The sequence below is a fragment of the Entelurus aequoreus genome, linkage group LG21 (assembly GCF_033978785.1).
Source record: "Entelurus aequoreus isolate RoL-2023_Sb linkage group LG21, RoL_Eaeq_v1.1, whole genome shotgun sequence".
In the NCBI taxonomy this organism is placed as follows: domain Eukaryota; kingdom Metazoa; phylum Chordata; class Actinopteri; order Syngnathiformes; family Syngnathidae; genus Entelurus; species Entelurus aequoreus.
Window position 1 is genome coordinate 37,820,800 of NC_084751.1, and position 17,355 is coordinate 37,838,154.

Below are 17,355 nucleotides of genomic sequence, written 5' to 3' on the forward strand. Positions count from 1 at the left end.
TATTGTTCATTTTTCTATTTTTTAAAAATGTTTAATGATAATGTCAATGAGGGATTTTTAATTACTGCTATGTTGAAATTGTAACTAATATTGATACTGTTGTTGATAATATTCATTTTTGTTTCACTACTTTTGGTTTGTTCTGTGTCGTGTTTGTGTCTCTTCTCAATTGCTCTGTTTATTGCAGTTCTGAGTGTTGCTGGGTCGGGTTTGGTTTTGGAATTGGATTGCATTGTTATGGTATTGCTGTGTATTGTTTTGTTGGATTGATTAATTTAAAAAAATAAAGAAATAAAATAAAATAAAATAAATTTACAAATAAAAAAATCGATTTTTTAAAAATGAGAATCGATTCTGAATCGCACAACGTGAGTATCGCGATTCGAATTTGAATCGATTTTTTCCCACACCCCTAGTATATATACATGTGTATGTATACATACGCATGTTTGTATACATATACATGTGTATATATACACACATGTGTATATATACACACATGTATATGTATACAAACATGTATATATACATGTGTTTGTATACATACATATATATACCTGTATATATACATACATATATATATATATATATATATATATATATATATATATATATATATATATATATATATATATATATATATATATATATATATATATATATATATATATATATATATATATATATACTAGGGCTGCAACAACTATTCGATTGAATCGATTAAAATCGATTACCAAAATAGTTGGCGATTAATTTAGTCATCGATTCGTTGGAACTATGCTATGCGCATGCGTGGAGGCTTTTTTTTTGTTGTAATTTTTGTTTTAAATTTTTTGTTTTTTTTGTTTTATAAACCTTTATTTATAAACCTTTATTTATAAACAGCTGAGAAACAATAATCAAAATAAGTACAAAAACAGTACAAAACAGCGCCAGGGCGGCGGTGAGGCTACGTCTCATGAGGTGGCGTAAGCTAGCCAATGATGTGTCATGTGCAGCTCACGTGACGACGGCGTCTCCTTTGCTGGAAAAATTCGAAAAATGGCGCAGGAAAACACGACCGATAGTTTAGCGGAGAAACATCTTGAGGTTATTGCTTCAATTGAGAAAAGTGTACGACCTAAGTCGTCAAAAGTGTGGGAACACTTCACTTTAAAGACTTCAAAGAAGACCGTTTCCTGCAAAATGGCACGGAAGTACAACATTGCTTCAGGAGCACCTGAAGAAGAAAAATGTTGGAGCCATGGATGAAGGGAAGAACTCACAGTACGTAACTTTTTAAGTCCATAGTGGCGACAAGCATTCATGAGTTCAGCTTTTTTGTAAGTAACTTTAACGTTATGCCTTTGTTGCAACGCGGGGCTAATAATGTGTCTCCGGCACATTTGACTCCGTTTTGAGAGAGAAAACGCACAGTTACCAATTTCGAAATAAACGTAACGGACAGAAATATCTCAGGTTGGTTTCATAATGGATCAATGTAGCCGGGCCGATAAAGCTATATAAATATATTTAGATTTGAGTGACGCTTTAGTATAACTAAACATTATGAAGGTGCTGGAATATTTCATGCTATTATTCAGAGGCAGCCTAAAATGAATCCTTTATTATTCACAACAGAAACGTGTACAATACCTGATTCAGTTCTGATGAGTTACATTTCTGTGTTATTGTTGCTGTATGCTGCACCCCCAATGTCCACAACATGGTGCCAGTATGCTGGTTTTTAACAAAATACTGGAAAGGATAGAAATGTAGTTTGTCTCTTTTATCCGATTATTAATCGAAGCAATAATCGACAGATTGATCAATTATCAAATTAATCGTTAGTTGCAGCCCTAATATATACATGTATATGTATATAAACATATGTATATATATATATATATATGTATACATACACGTGTGTACATACATATATATGTATATATACAAACACATGTATATATACACGTTTGTATACATATACCTGTATATGTGTATACAGTATATACGTGTATATATACATACACATGTATATATACATATATATATATATATATATATATATATATATATATATATATATATATATATATATATATATATATATGTATATATATATATATATATATATATATATGTATATATATATATATGTATATATACATATATATATATATATACATATATATATATATATATATGTATATATACATATATATATATATATATATATATGTATATATACATATATATATATATGTATATATATATATGTATATATACATATATATATATATGTATATACATACACTACCGTTCAAAAGTTTGGGGTCAACAATTTTGTGGAATAGCCTTCATTTCTAAGAACAAGAATAGACTGTCGAGTTTCAGATGAAAGTTCTCTTTTTCTGGCCATTTTGAGCGTTTAAGTGACCCCACAAATGTGATGCTCCAGAAACTCAATCTGCTCAAAGGAAGGTCAGTTTTGTAACGAGCTAAACTGTTTTCAGATGTGTGAACATGATTGCACAAGGGTTTTCTAATCATCAATTAGCCTTCTGAGCCAATGAGCAAACACATTGTACCATTAGAACACTGGAGTGATAGTTGCTGGAAATGGGCCTCTATACACCTATGTAGATATTGCACCAAAAACCAGACATTTGCAGCTAGAATAGTCATTTATCACATTAGCAATGTATAGAGTGTATTTCTTTAAAGTTAAGACTAGTTTAAAGTTATCTTCATTGAAAAGTACAGTGCTTTTCCTTCAAAAATAAGGACATTTCAATGTGACCCCAAACTTTTGAACGGTAGTGTATATATATACATATATATATATATATATATATATATATATATGTGTGTGTATATATACATATATATATACATATACGTATATATATATATATATATATATACGTGTATATATATATATACGTATATATATATATATACATACATATACGTGTATATATATATATATATATATATATATATATATACATGTGTATATATATATATATATATATATATACATGTGTATATATATATGTATATATATATATATATATATATATATATATACATATATATACACATACATGTGTATATATATATAAAGCAAATGTTGAGATGCGTTTGTGACATGAATGCGCCACAGTTTAAAATGATTATGTAAATAATAAATTATTATAAATGTGCCAGTTACAACATTACAGGTAAAAGCCAGTAAATTAGAATATTTTGAAAAACTTTATTTATTTCAGTAATTGCATTCAAAAGGTGTAACTTGTACATTATATTTATTCATTGCACACAGACTGATGCATTCAAATGTTTATTTCATTTAATTTTGATGATTTGAAGTGGCAACAAATGAAAATCTAAAATTCCGTGTGTCACAAAATTAGAATATTACTTAAGGCTAATACAAAAAAGGGATTTTTAGAAATGTTGGCCAACTGAAAAGTATGAAAATGAAAAATATGAGCATGTACAATACTCAATACTTGGTTGGAGCTCCTTTTGCCTCAATTACTGCGTTAATGCGGCGTGGCATGGAGTGGATGAGTTTCTGGCACTGCTCAGGTGTTATGAGAGCCCAGGTTGCTCTGATAGTGGCCTTCAACTCTTCTGCGTTTTTGGGTCTGGCATTCTGCATCTTCCTTTTCACAATATCCCACAGATTTTCTATGGGGCTAAGGTCAGGGGAGTTGGCGGGCCAATTTAGAACAGAAATACCATGGTCCGTAAACCAGGCACGGGTAGATTTTGCGCTGTGTGCAGGCGCCAAGTCCTGTTGGAACTTGAAATCTCCATCTCCATAGAGCAGGTCAGCAGCAGGAAGCATGAAGTGCTCTAAAACTTGCTGGTAGACGGCTGCGTTGACCCTGGAAAAAAGAGCTGGACTGCTGCTGAGTGGTCCAAAGTCATGTTTTCTGACGAAAGCAAATTTTGCATTTCCTTTGGAAATGGAGGTCCCAGACTCTGGAGGAAGACAGGAGAGGCACAGGATCCACGTTGCCTGAAGTCTAGTGTAAAGTTTCCACCATCAGTGATGGTTTGGGGTGCCATGTCATCTGCTGGTGTCGGTCCACTCTGTTTCCTGAGATCCAGGGTCAACGCAGCCGTCTACCAGCAAGTTTTAGAGCACTTCATGCTTCCTGCTGCTGACCTGCTCTATGGAGATGGAGATTTCAAGTTCCAACAGGACTTGGCGCCTGCACACAGCGCAAAATCTACCCGTGCCTGGTTTACGGACCATGGTATTTCTGTTCTAAATTGGCCCGCCAACTCCCCTGACCTAAGCCCCATAGAAAATCTGTGGGGTATTGTGAAGAGGAAGATGCAGAATGCCAGACCCAAAAACGCAGAAGAGTTGAAGGCCACTATCAGAGCAACCTGGGCTCTCATAACACCTGAGCAGTGCCAGAAACTCATCGACTCCATGCCACGCCGCATTAACGCAGTAATTGAGGCAAAAGGAGCTCCAACCAAGTATTGAGTATTGTACATGCTCATATTTTTCATTTTCATACTTTTCAGTTGGCCAACATTTCTAAAAATCCCTTTTTTGTATTAGCCTTAAGTAATATTCTAATTTTGTGACACACGGAATTTTGGATTTTTATTTGTTGCCACTTCAAATCATCAAAATTAAATGAAATAAACATTTGAATGCATCAGTCTGTGTGCAACGAATAAATATAATGTACAAGTTACACCTTTTGAATGCAATTACTGAAATAAATCAAGTTTTTCAAAATATTCTAATTTACTGGCTTTTACCTGTACATATATACTTACATCATAAACCCTAATAGAGATGTTTGGATATTTTTCTAAGCACTTTCCTGGCAAAATTGAGCGACGCCCATATTTTTACTTCACATGTATTTATTTAAAATGCATAAAAGAAAAACATATGTTCTTGTCTTACATAAGGATTGTGAATGATAGGCACAATTCCTTTCAAAAGTGCAGTTCTCCTATAAGGTGCATCTATGTCAAGTATGTAATTGAACCTGTATGTACATTTTGATGGTGCGGCTAATTTACGGATTTTCATAGTTTCAAAGTTTTCATACAACACAGACAAGACATCATAAAGGTGTGTTATTGTTTGTGCTATAACACCAACTTTTGGACAGGTTTGCTCATTGCAGGATCTGAGTGTTGAAAATGGACTTCCTGTTTCGTTCCTTGAACCGGAAGTCAAACCATCCGTCGCGTTTCTGCTCGAAAGGATTCTTCATTCGTCACTCCAAGCATCGTTTGTGAGTTTTACAATATGAAACAATTCTTACTTTCTAAAACCGTCCCATGTGTGATGTCAGTAGGAGTGTTTTCATGCATGTTTCTAGCTGCTAGCGTAATGCAATCAAGCTAGAGGCGTTAGCAATAGCTAATATGCCAACATGTTTAAAAGTGTCTGTGTTAGTAATATGAACTTACAATGGCTTTCTTGTCTGTTTCGCTGATTAGAGAGCTAGCTTCCGCAGCTAGTGGGTCCACGAGGATGACTTCTGTTTTGTTTGATCATCCGTTTTACTGCCGTGTTACAGGAACCGTTTGGAAACAAGTAAGGTATGTAAATAAACATTTACTTGTATACCTATGGCTTTTAGTTTGTGGCTTAGGAACTGTAGCAGCAGTAAATCAAGCACACGTTTACTGTGGAGAAGAATTTATTCAGGAAATTCTCACCAAAGACAGAATTTGAAAACCAAAAATAAATATCAATCAGAACCAGTGGAATTGAGGGATGGAGTGGAGGAGAAACACAAGAACCGTTAAATGCAAATAGCTTGTGTGATGCAGGGAGAAAAAAAACAGCAATAAAATGATAGTTATGGCATAAACCAACATTATTCCAACAGTAAACTAACACCAGCAAATGTAAACAAAATAGAGAATCCAGAGAGTATCTGAATATCGGTTCATAATATTGCATTTATGTAAAAAATATATATATATAGTTGGACTTTGGTGACTTTAGGTCAACAGTGTGACAGTCGATGTACTTTTAAAACTAATAGTCCCTCCTTAAACCTTTTATTTTACAGTCTGGATGTTAAAGCACATGAACATCCTTCTTTTCTTGATAATGAGGCACAATAAGTAAGTTCTTGCACTCAGCAGCTACACCCCCCAAAAAAAAGTATTTAGTCAGCATTTTTAGAAGTATATACAATCACGTGTACCCGCTCAAGTGATTAGAAAATATTGCATTTATTCAGGCGACATAACAAAACTGATACCTTGAGTATAAAACACCGTGTGGGATTTAGCCCTCCTTTCTCTTCCAACCCTGCAACATATCAAATATGTCAACAACCAAACGATTGTCATTACAAACATTTCTCCAATGGACTTATTATGGATGTCAAAACTGCATTAAATACAAAGTTGTTGTTTTTTTTTGTTTAGCAAACAACAGTTGCTAAGTTAATATCTTAAGGATATTTTCAACTCACACCCTAAAGAGATTTTTATCACGGAATCTCGTTTGGTAAAGACGATGCATTAACATGTGAAGTATTTATTACGTACTACTAACAAGACTATATATTTTTTTAAAAGATGATTTGTTCTGTTGTTCAGCACAAAATAAATATCTGACTGCACCAATCAAAAGTGAGCATTGCAGTGGAACCTGTTTAAGTCGACGCCCCACGCCGGACATTCCCAAATAATTTTTTTTAGATCTTTAAGATGGAAAGTGTAGCTGCCATTATGATGTGCAGTGATGTTTTCTAATGACCGCAAGTCTTGAACTATACAAAGTATTTCAATGGTTGGAATCTGCACTTTTGCATGATATACTAGTTACTATGGTAATCTAATTAGTTACTATGGTAATGTAAGTCACAGCAGCTCAGACGAGGCACCAAGCAGTGTGGGTGGGGAGCGTTTCCACAGAGTGTCAGCCTGAAATGTGGGTGTCAGGGACAGACGCGGAAGGAGATTTTGACGACAAAGTTCTAAAGCTTAATTATTTATCAGATAGAAGGTGGGTTTTTTCTACCCTTCCCGTTCATATTTGGCTGTTTGTTGCATTTTTTTTTGCGTTTCGCTTGATTGTAAAATATGTTGATGGAGAGGGGGTGTGATGTTCATATTTTGTCAATATTCAGTGTTTTATCGCTCATAGTTAATATTGTAAATCCCACATTTTTAATTTTTATTGGTGTCTAATTCAGTAAAAAAAAAAAAAATTCCATTCAGTTTTTTAAGGCGGTCTGTCACAACGTTTTTAGCAATCAACCAGATATTATTGTGAGGTTTTGTATTAGTGTTCCTAAAAATAGATATACCGGCCCCCAGACACATTTTTTTCTCTAAATTTGGCCCCTCGTGTCAAAATAATTGCCCAGGCCTGAAGCGGTAGTTGACACAACCAAAGGTGGAACTAAATAATTTTTTACACTTTAGCCAGTCACATAAAAATAATGGTGATAATTAAGCATTTTAACTTCCATTTGAGCACATTTACTAAGATTCTTGTGTTTTTATATATCTCAGTACGGAGCTGCTACTAATTTTGACTCTCAAGACAAATATCTCGTTCTTATGAGGATTAAAAATCTAAAAACTAATTAAATGGTAAAACATTTGTTAGTTAGGTTGTGGTGGAATCCAGATTATTACTAACATGCTTTTATTTTGAAGCTTACTTTGCAGTCCCGGTTTTGCACGTTTTAAAGATGTTTGGTGCATTTTTGTTGCGTTTTGCTCGATTGTAAAATATGTGGATGGAGAGGGGGTGTGACGTTCATGTGTTGTCAATATTCAGTGTTTTATCGCTCATAGTTAATATTGTAAATCCCACATTTTTAATTTTTATTGGTGTCTAATTCAGTAAAAAAAATTTAAAATTCCATTCAGTTTTTTAAGGCGGTCTGTCATAACGTTTTTAGCAATCAATCAGACATTATTGTGAGGTTTTGTATTAGGGTTCCTAAAAATAGATATACCGGCCCCCAGACACATTTTTTTCAAAATGTGTCCCCTCGTGTGAAAATAGTTGCCCAGGCTAGACATAAGCGGTAGTTGACATAACATAGTGGACACTGATGGAACCAGATCTTTTCCATATATCCATATTTAAGTGTTACTTCTTTCCTTCCATAGTCGTATTACAAAATAGCTAGTATTCTTCCTTCTTTCTCTCTCTCATAGTAAGGTGTCGGCCTTCTAGCAGTGGAATGCAGAGTAGAGATAACTCAGGGAGTAATCTAAACAACGGGGGTGGGAGCGAGGGACAGAGGGAAGAACACAGGAGTTCCGGGGTTTTGGGAGATCGATCTAGACTGGGCGAGGGAACGCTTCTGTACTGGATTGGGTCTCACGTTTGTCTTTAAAGCTTTGAGAATAAACCACAAAATACCAACTACTGCCTGGTGATGAATTTAAACTTCAGCTTATGTGCCATTTAAGAATTTGGGAGTGACCAGCAGCTTAAAATCCCTGGGAGGAAGAGCTGGTCAACGCAACAATTCTTTGGCCAGTCCCATAAAAATAATGGTGATAATTAAGGATTTTTGTCTTCCATTTGTGCACATTTATTAAGATTCTTGTGTTTGTATATATTTCAGTACGGAGCTGCTACTAATTTTGTTGTATGTCTTGACTCTTTAAGACAAATATTTCGTTCTTATGAGGATTAAAAATCTAAAAACAAATGAAACGGTGAAGCATTTGTTAGTTAAGTGTGGTGGAATCCAGGTTAATACTAACATGCTTACAGTTTGAAGCTTACTTTGCACTGAACATCCCCACCTTCTACCAACCTCGTCACGTTTGTTGTGTCCTTGAGCAAGACACTTCACCCTTGCTCCTGATGGGTGGTGGTTTGGGCCTTGCATGGCAGCTCCCGCCATCAGTGTGTGAATGGGTGAATGTGGAAATAGTGTCAAAGCGCTTTGAGTACCTTGAAGGTAGAAAAGCGCTATACAAGTACAACCCATTTACCATTTTTCATTCATAGTTTTGACGCCTTCAGTGACAATCTACAATGTAAATAGTCATGAAAATAAAGAAAACGCATTGAATGAGGAGAAGGTGTGTCCAAACTTTTGGCCTGTACTGTATGTTGACGTACGTGTTTTTTTTAGTAAGAATGCAGTGGACTGGGACTTGAGGAGTTAATTGAAAAGTTGGGTTGTCGACTGAAGCGGGTTCCACTGTATTATCTTTGCAAAAGCAGAATTGTCGATGCAGTAAATTGTGCAAGAAAAGGCTTTTATGTTTTCGCAGAGTGTTTTTTTTTTATACGTTTAAATCTAAAATCCAAATCAAGGCATCATTCTGGTCAACATTTGACGTTAGGGATTGTCATGTTTGTATCAGACCTGCAGATATGTCATGTGACTTGGTACAATACGGTTCATGTGTGAGTTCTACTTAACAAGAACTAAGCTGTGGAATACAACAATAACCCAGTGAAAACACCATGGAATATTTAATACTAGTATGTTCTGATGCTGATAAGTGTTGAAGGCACTGATAGAACGTGCCCTCTGGAATCCTCCTCCCTCTTCCGAAACGCACCGATGTTAGACCTCAGTGACCTTACTGATCTGTTCCGGCGTTTTCTCTTGTTTCTCCTCCGTCTGTTCTTCGCGTGTTGGCTCCACCTCGCCGTCCTCGTCCACGTCGAGGCCCAGCCGCAGGTTATCCAGAGTGTGACGAATTGTCAGGGTGTCCTTTCGACTGAAGACACAGAACAATTACTACTAGAGATGTCCGATAATGGCTTTTTTGCCAATATCCGATATTGTCCAACTCTTAATTACCGATTCCGATATCAACCGATACCGATATACACAGTGGTGGAATTAACACATTATTATGCCTAATTTTGTTGTGATGCCCCGCTGGATGCATTAAACAATGTAACAAGGTTTTCCAAAATAAATCAACTCAAGTTATGGAAGAAAATGCCAACATGGCACTGCCATATTTATTATTGAAGTCACAAAGTAAATTTTTTTTTTTTAACATTTTTTTTAACTCAAAACAGCAGCTTGGAATTTGGGACATGCTCTCCCTGAGAGAGCATGAGGAGGTTGAGGTAGGGGTGTATATTGTAGCGTCCCGGAAGAGTTAGTGCTGCAAGGGGTTCTGGGTATTTCTTCTGTTGTGTTTATGTTGTGTTACGGTGCGGATGTTCTCCCGAAATTGTGTTTGTCATTCTTGTTTGGTGTGGGTTCACAGTGTGGCGCATATTTGTAACAGTGTTAAAGTTGTTTATACGGACACCCGCAGTGTGACCTGTATGGCTGTTGACCAAGTATGACTTGCATTCACTTGTGTGTGTGAAAAGCCGCAGATATTATGTGACTGGGCCGGCACGCAAAGGCAGTGCCTTTAAGGTTTATTGGCGCTCTGTACTTCTCCCTACAGCGTCGTTTTAAAAAGTCATAAATGTTACTTTTTGAAACCGATACCGATAATTTCCAATATTACATTTTAAAGCATATATCGGCCGATAGTATCTGCAGTCCGATATGATCGGACATCTCTAATTACTACTTTTTATACCTCCGTGTCTTAGGGTGCAGAAGATGACAATACTGTACTGTCTTTGGAACTATTGTATTTTTGGGACTATAAGGAGCACTTAAAATCCTTTAATTTTCTCAAAACTCGACAGTGCGCCTTAGCTCCGAAGCTATTTTATTTGGTACATGATGTAATGATAAGTGTGACCAGTAGATGGCAGACACACATAAGAGATACGTGTAGACTGCAATATGACAGCAGTAAACACCAAAACTTTAAATGTTGCATTGAAAATATAGAACATTACACACGGCGCTCAAAAATCTATCTCTGGTGTATGAATTGCGATGATTATGCATGTTACACCTACACAACTACGGCTATGAAAATAATACAATTTTATTTGTAATGCACTTTATATTTCTGGAATCTCAAAGTGCTGCGGAGTGAAGAGACAAGTAAGCGACAATTAAAATGTGATTAAAATCTAGGAATAAAAAGATAATTTATGCAAGTTCAAAGGGGAACCTATGGAGCTGGGGTTACAAGTCAAGGCCGGGCCTTGACTTAGTGCTTTGAACCGGAAGTAAAAGTGCCGTTGCATCTACTAGTTGTCAATAGCGTCACTACTTGTATGGATTTGTAATTCATCACTCCAAGCAACGTTTGCAAGTTTTACAATATAACTAAAACAAGGCATCCTTATTAACTGTCACGTGTTTGCTAGTAGTGTTTTCATGCATGCTATCGTAATGTAATCAAGCTGGGGTCGTTAGTGCCGCAAATGAATGATCTACGGCCCCCGGGATGATATTTGATTAGTATTAGAACCGGCCCGCAGGCCACAGCCGCCTGCTGCTGTTTTGCACGCACCAATACTCCATCAGTGTTGGTGCTAGGAATTTTCAAAATGGGGTCCCACTGTAAATTTTTGGGGTGCCACTTTTTTGAAAACTAATGATAAATGCATGCATTATCCTGTTATATCTCACATTCTATATTGTGTTTTGGAAAAAGGTTGTCATTAACGTTACTTAATTCATTTTAAAAAAACAAATTTTTATGCATATGTAAATGTATTCAGGTATAAACATTCATTCTCTTTCTTCTTTCCTTCATGGATCTAAACTTTACCGCTGCCGGTATTTTTTCTATATTTTTAATTGTAATATTTTCAGAATGTGTTTGTTCTATTTTTGGCCAAAGTAAGACAAAAAAAACAATCTGAAGTTGTCTTTTGTTTGTTTGTTTTATTGCCATGATTTTAATAGTCCGTCCCTCTGACCCCATTTTTATGACTTGATGGGGTCCCAGGGACCCCATCAAGTCATAAAAACGGGGTCCCACAGTACATTTTTGGGGTGCCACTTTTTTGTAACAGTTTTGAAAACAGATGATAAATGTATGCATTATCTTGTTGTATCTCACATTCTATATTGTGTTTTGGAAAAATGTTGTCATAAATGTTAATTCATTAAAAAAAAAAAAACATAATAAAACACATTTTTATTCAGTTATAAACATTCATTCATTTTCTTCTTTCCTCCATGGATCTAAACTTTACCGCTGTCGGTATTTTTTTCTATATTTTTATTGTAATATTTTCAGAATGTGTTTGTTCTATTTTTGGCCAAAGTCAGACAAAGAAAACAATCTGAAGTTGTCTTTTTTTTTTTAGTTTTAATGCCATGATTTTAATAGTCCGGCCCGCATTTGCACAGATTTCTCTCCATGCGGCCCCTGAGCTCAAATGAGTTTGACACCCCTGATTTAGAGAATTTTTAGCAAAATGTGTTTTTAAAGATAGCTTTTTAAGTTTTGTTTTTATTTTATTTGTTTGTTTTTCTTTGTCTTCCTTAAGAGTCAAATAAAAAATAAAAAAACGGTCATTGTAGTGCTGTCAGATGTTTAACATTTTAACCAGATTAATCAGATTAATTATGATTAAACAGGTTGCTTGCATAATTTCAATTAATTTAAAAGGACGGCCATATCTGTCCAGTTATATTGTCAGAATGTCACACAGGAAAATGTTTGAAATGTTTTACTTGAATGCGCATCATTTATTTGCTTAAAACCTGCAGGATAGTGTTATCTAAAGTCTTGTCAGGGTGTATTTTGGAGTGGAATTTAACAGCAAGCTTACCATTCGTAGTCTCTTGACTCATCTTTGCATTGAGCTGATCACAAACCACATAACCCGTGCCGTCTTTCAGGTAACAATTACGGTAAAGGAGTATACAGTCGTGGTCAAAAGTTTACATACACTTGTAAAGAACATAATGTCATGGCTGTCTTGAGTTTCCCATAATTTCTACAACTCTTATTTTTTGTGATTGGAGCACATACTTGTTGGTCACAAAAAACATTCATGAAGTTTGGTTCTTTTATGAATTTATTATGGGTCTACTGAAAATGTGAGCAAATCTGCTGGCTCAAAAGTATACATACAGCAATGTTAATATTGGTTACATGTCTCTTGGCAAGTTTCACTGCAATAAGGCGCTTAATAAAACTTATTGCTGGGTATTGTGGCCAAACAGCTCAATTTTTGTTTCATCTGACTACAGAACTTTCCTCCAGAAGGTCTTATCTTTGTCCATGTGATGTCAGATGAAACAAAAATTGAGCTGTTTGGCCACAATACCCAGCAATATATTTGTAGGAGAATAGGTGAGGCTCTTAATCCCAGGAACACCATTCCTACCGTCAAGCAAGGTGGTGGTAGTATTATGCTCTGGGCCTGTTTTGCTGCCAATGGAACTGGTGCTTTACAGAGAGTAAATGGGACAATGAAAAAGGAGGATTACCTCCAAATTCTTCAGGACAACCTAAAATCATCAACCCGGAGGTTGGGTCTTGGGCGCAGTTGGGTGGTCCAACAGGACAATGACCCCAAACACGCGTCAAAAGTGGTAAAGGAATGGCTAAATCAGGCTAGAATTAAGGTTTTAGAATGGCCTTCTCAAAAGTCCTGACTTAAACGTGTGGACAATGCAGAAGAAACAAGTCCATGTCAGAAAACCAACACATTTAGCTTAACTGCGCCAATTTTGTCAAGAGGAGTGGTCAAAAATTCAAGCAGAAGCTTGTGGATGGCTACCAAAAGCGCCTTATTGCAGTGAAACTTGCCAAGGGACATGTAACCAAATATTAACATTGCTGTATGTATACTTTTGAGCCAGCAGATTTGCTCACATTTTCAGTAGACCCATAATAAATTCATAAAAGAAGCAAACTTCATGAATGTTTTTTGTGACCAACAAGTATGTGCTCCAATCACTCTATCACAAAAAAATAAGAGTTGTAGAAATGATTGGAAACTCAAAGACAGCCATGACATTATGTTCTTTACAAGTGTATGTCAACTTTTGACCACGACTGTATATGGTCAAAATAAATTGCACGATTAATCTGTGTCTATACATGATTAAAGTGATCATTTTTTGCGATTAATCGACAGTCCTATATTGACTTCCACATATTCCGTGATTACAGGTGTAGTGCAAGTAAGTAAGGTGAGTATTTGGTTCTTACTTAACATGTTGTTCTATCATCTGCCTTTGCAGTCGTCCATTGGACTCCCTCTCCTCCGCCAGCTCCCGCTGAGTGTGACGCAGCTGTGTGTCTCTTCGGCTGGCCTCTTCCTCCGTCTCGTTGAGCTGCCGCTTCAGAGTGCGGATCCTCTGGGCCATCTGCGAGGACCAATCAGAGAGCAGTTAGGCACGCGCCAATCCGTTCTAAGTGAGTAGTCGTTGGAAAGTTACCAGGTCCTTCTGCTCAGTGGCTATCCTGTGCTCCTCCTCCATCTGATCGCCCAGTTCATTGATCCTCCTCTCCAGTTTGCCAATGCTGTTGTTAAGGAGAGCTTTACTCCTGCGTAAATACACAAGGGGATCAATTTAAAAGGTAGCCATGTTGCTTGTTTCAACAATAAAAAACATAGAATCCTGGTATATTCGCCATTCGCTCATTTTCAAGCTTTTTTGAGTCACACACTGAAGCGAATCGGGTACTTAAGACCACACTGCAAAAACTGAAATCTAAGTAAGATGAAATATGTCAAATAAGGGTGATACTTGCTTATTTTCTGTCTGATAAGATAATTCTTCTCACTAAGCAGATTTTACGTTAGAGTGTTTTACTTGTTTTAAGTGTTTTGGTCCTAAATGATCTCAGTAAGATATTACAGCTTGTTGCTGAGATTTGATGACCTATATTGAGTAAAACATGCTTGAAACTAGAATATCAACTGTTGCAAAGCTGTGTCATCAACACTCACAAGTATAAAACTACTTTTTTAAAGTAAGAATTTCTTATTTCAAGCATGTAATAAAACAATCATGACTTTGACACAATTGTGTCTCATACTTAAAACAGATGACAGCCAAATGGACTTTGCTGTCTTATTTTCAATGAAACAATAGAAAATACGTACTCACATAGTAGTACAGTTGTTATTAGTGAGAATATACTTATTTTAAGGTATTTTTGGGTTCATTGAAATTAGCTAATTTTACTTGTTTTGGAAAATCTTGACAAGCCAAATTTTCTTGTTCTATTGGCAGATAATTTTGCTTAGTTCAAATAAAATACCCCTCATTTTTGTATTTTTTTTCCTTGTTTTTGAACACTGACTTTTTGCAGTGTGTTCTCCCGGAATGTGTTTGTCATTCTTGTTTGGTGTGGGTTCACAGTGTGGCGCATATTTGTAAAAGTGTTAAAGTTGTTTATATGGTCACCCTCAGTGTGACCTGTATGGCTGTTGACCAAGTATGCTTGCATTCACTTGTGTGTGTGTAAAAGCCGTAGATATTATGTGATTGGGCCGGCACACAAAGGCAGTGCTTTTAAGGTTTTTTGGCGCTCTGTACTTCTCCCTACGTCCGTGTACACAGCGGCGTTTTAATAATTCATAAATTTTACTTTGTGAAACCGATACCGATAATTTCCGATATTACATTTTAAAGCATTTGTCGGCCGATAATATCGGCAGTCCGATATTATCGGACATCTCTAAAAAAAAACTGTACTTATTTTTACTGTAATAAACTATGGTGCCGTATAGGCCTTTACAGTAATACACTGAAACATCTACAGTTGTTGATTTGCTGTAAAAATCTAAAACAACAAACTGGCAGCTCAGGTGCTAACATTAGTAAATTTGCAGTTTTTTTTATTTACAGTAAAAAAAACCAAATGTAAATTTTACAGTACAATTCTGGCAACTGAGCTGCCTTTTTTTTTTTTTTTACCATTTACAATAATATACACTAAATTCTGAGGTGAAATTATTGCTATTTACCATACTTTTTTTTACATTTTAATTTAAAAAAAATCTAGTAATAAAATGCATTAAAAAATGGTGTAATAATAGTACAGTCGACAGTAACAGCGGCGTTTTAAAAAGTCATACATTTTACTTTTTGAAACCGTTAATTTCCGATATTACATTTTAAAGCATTTATCGGCCGATAATATCGGCATTCCGATATTATCGGACATCTCTAAACTTCATGAATGTTTTTTGTGACCAACAAGTATGTGCTCCAATCACTCGATCACACAAAAATAAGAGTTGAAGAAATTATTGGAAACTCAAGACAGCCATGACATTATGTTCTTTACCAGTGTATGTAAACTTTAGACCATGGCTGTAAATCAATAAAGGTATCAATTCCTAGTGCAAGGACCTCTACCAGACTTATTATATATATACTGCAAATACCTCTCCTCAGTCCTGAGAGCGTTCTCCAGCTCTTTGACTCGGCTCTCCGACTTGGAGATAAGATCATCCGAAGGTTTGGAACTCTGAAGGTCGTCCAACTCCACGCGGAGATCACGGTACTTCAGAGAGACACAGAAATGGGTTTTCTTTTATAAACATTACAGGTGATTGTTCCGTAAGCGTTCTCAGATTGCAAATGAAACCACGGCCTAATCCTCTTCAAAAGTGTCATCATTTACTTTTGAAAATGTACAGTTGAAACATATGTCTGGAAGTCAAACATATGTGGCTATTTTCTTCTTCCAGACACGGTCAAAAATAAACCTCATAATCATTATATAGATTCAGAAGAAGCTCCTCCCCCTTTGACTTAATGTCCAAATAAGTACTTCCACCTCGCTGTGACATCACAACGTAGCCTGACTGCAAACCCCTGCGAACGGACTGATCAAAAACTGTGCAAACTCACGCCAAAATGCATTAAACCTTATGATTTGACGCATTGTTTAACACGACTATCCAACATTGTAGGATCATTTAGTCACAAAGTCGAAAGTCTGAAAAGATAAAATTCATCGTACAGTACAGGCCAAAAGTTTGGACACAACTCATTGAAGGTGTTTTCTTTATTTTCATGATGATTGTAGATTGTCACTGAAGGCATCAAAACTATGAACGAACACACTTAACAAAAAAAGATGAAATAACTGAAAACATGTTTTATATTCTAGTTTCTTCCAAATAGCCACCCTTTGCTCTGATCACTCTTGGCATTCTCTCGATGAGCTTCAAGAGGTAGTCACCTGAAATGGTTCTCGCTTCACAGGTGTGCTTGAAGCTCATCGAGAGAATGCCAAGAGTGTGCAAAGCAGTAATCAGCTATTTTGAAGAAACTAGAATATAAAACATGCCACAGTTTGTAACTATGTAACCAAAGACGAATGTCCACTGCAGAGGACATGGTTCTCAAGAGGCTATAGATGAAACAAAGCTAATTTCTCAATCATTGAACACTATAGACCTTCGTCAAGGTTAGACTTCACATAACCAGGATTCTGGGGGTCGATTAGTTCGTGGAAATGAACTGATAACCAATCAAATCATCTGAGAACCAGCGTCCTCTACAGTGGACG

The 17,355-nt window shown here is 36.0% G+C and overlaps 1 protein-coding gene and 1 long non-coding RNA gene across 5 annotated transcripts in view; one reads left to right on the forward strand and one right to left on the reverse strand.

The window, feature by feature from the left end:
* The first annotated feature begins 1,062 nt into the window (after nucleotides 1–1,062).
* LOC133638733 (uncharacterized) lies at nucleotides 1,063–14,442 on the forward strand. Its single transcript, XR_009823677.1, has 4 exons — nucleotides 1,063–1,266; nucleotides 5,139–5,264; nucleotides 5,473–5,574; nucleotides 14,064–14,442. It is a non-coding gene; the product is annotated as an uncharacterized LOC133638733 (long non-coding RNA).
* The window catches only part of LOC133638731 (cingulin-like protein 1), a 163,893-nt gene continuing 155,630 nt past the window's right edge, over nucleotides 9,093–17,355 (reverse strand). For all 4 annotated transcript variants that reach the window (XM_062031628.1, XM_062031625.1, XM_062031629.1 and 1 more), the window contains 4 exons: nucleotides 16,223–16,341; nucleotides 14,262–14,370; nucleotides 14,032–14,189; nucleotides 9,093–9,702 (listed from right to left, as the gene is read on the reverse strand). In XM_062031628.1, the coding sequence (XP_061887612.1) occupies nucleotides 9,546–9,702; nucleotides 14,032–14,189; nucleotides 14,262–14,370; nucleotides 16,223–16,341 (543 nt within the window). In that variant the 3' untranslated portion in view covers nucleotides 9,093–9,545. The remainder of the gene's footprint in view (nucleotides 9,703–14,031; nucleotides 14,190–14,261; nucleotides 14,371–16,222; nucleotides 16,342–17,355) is intronic.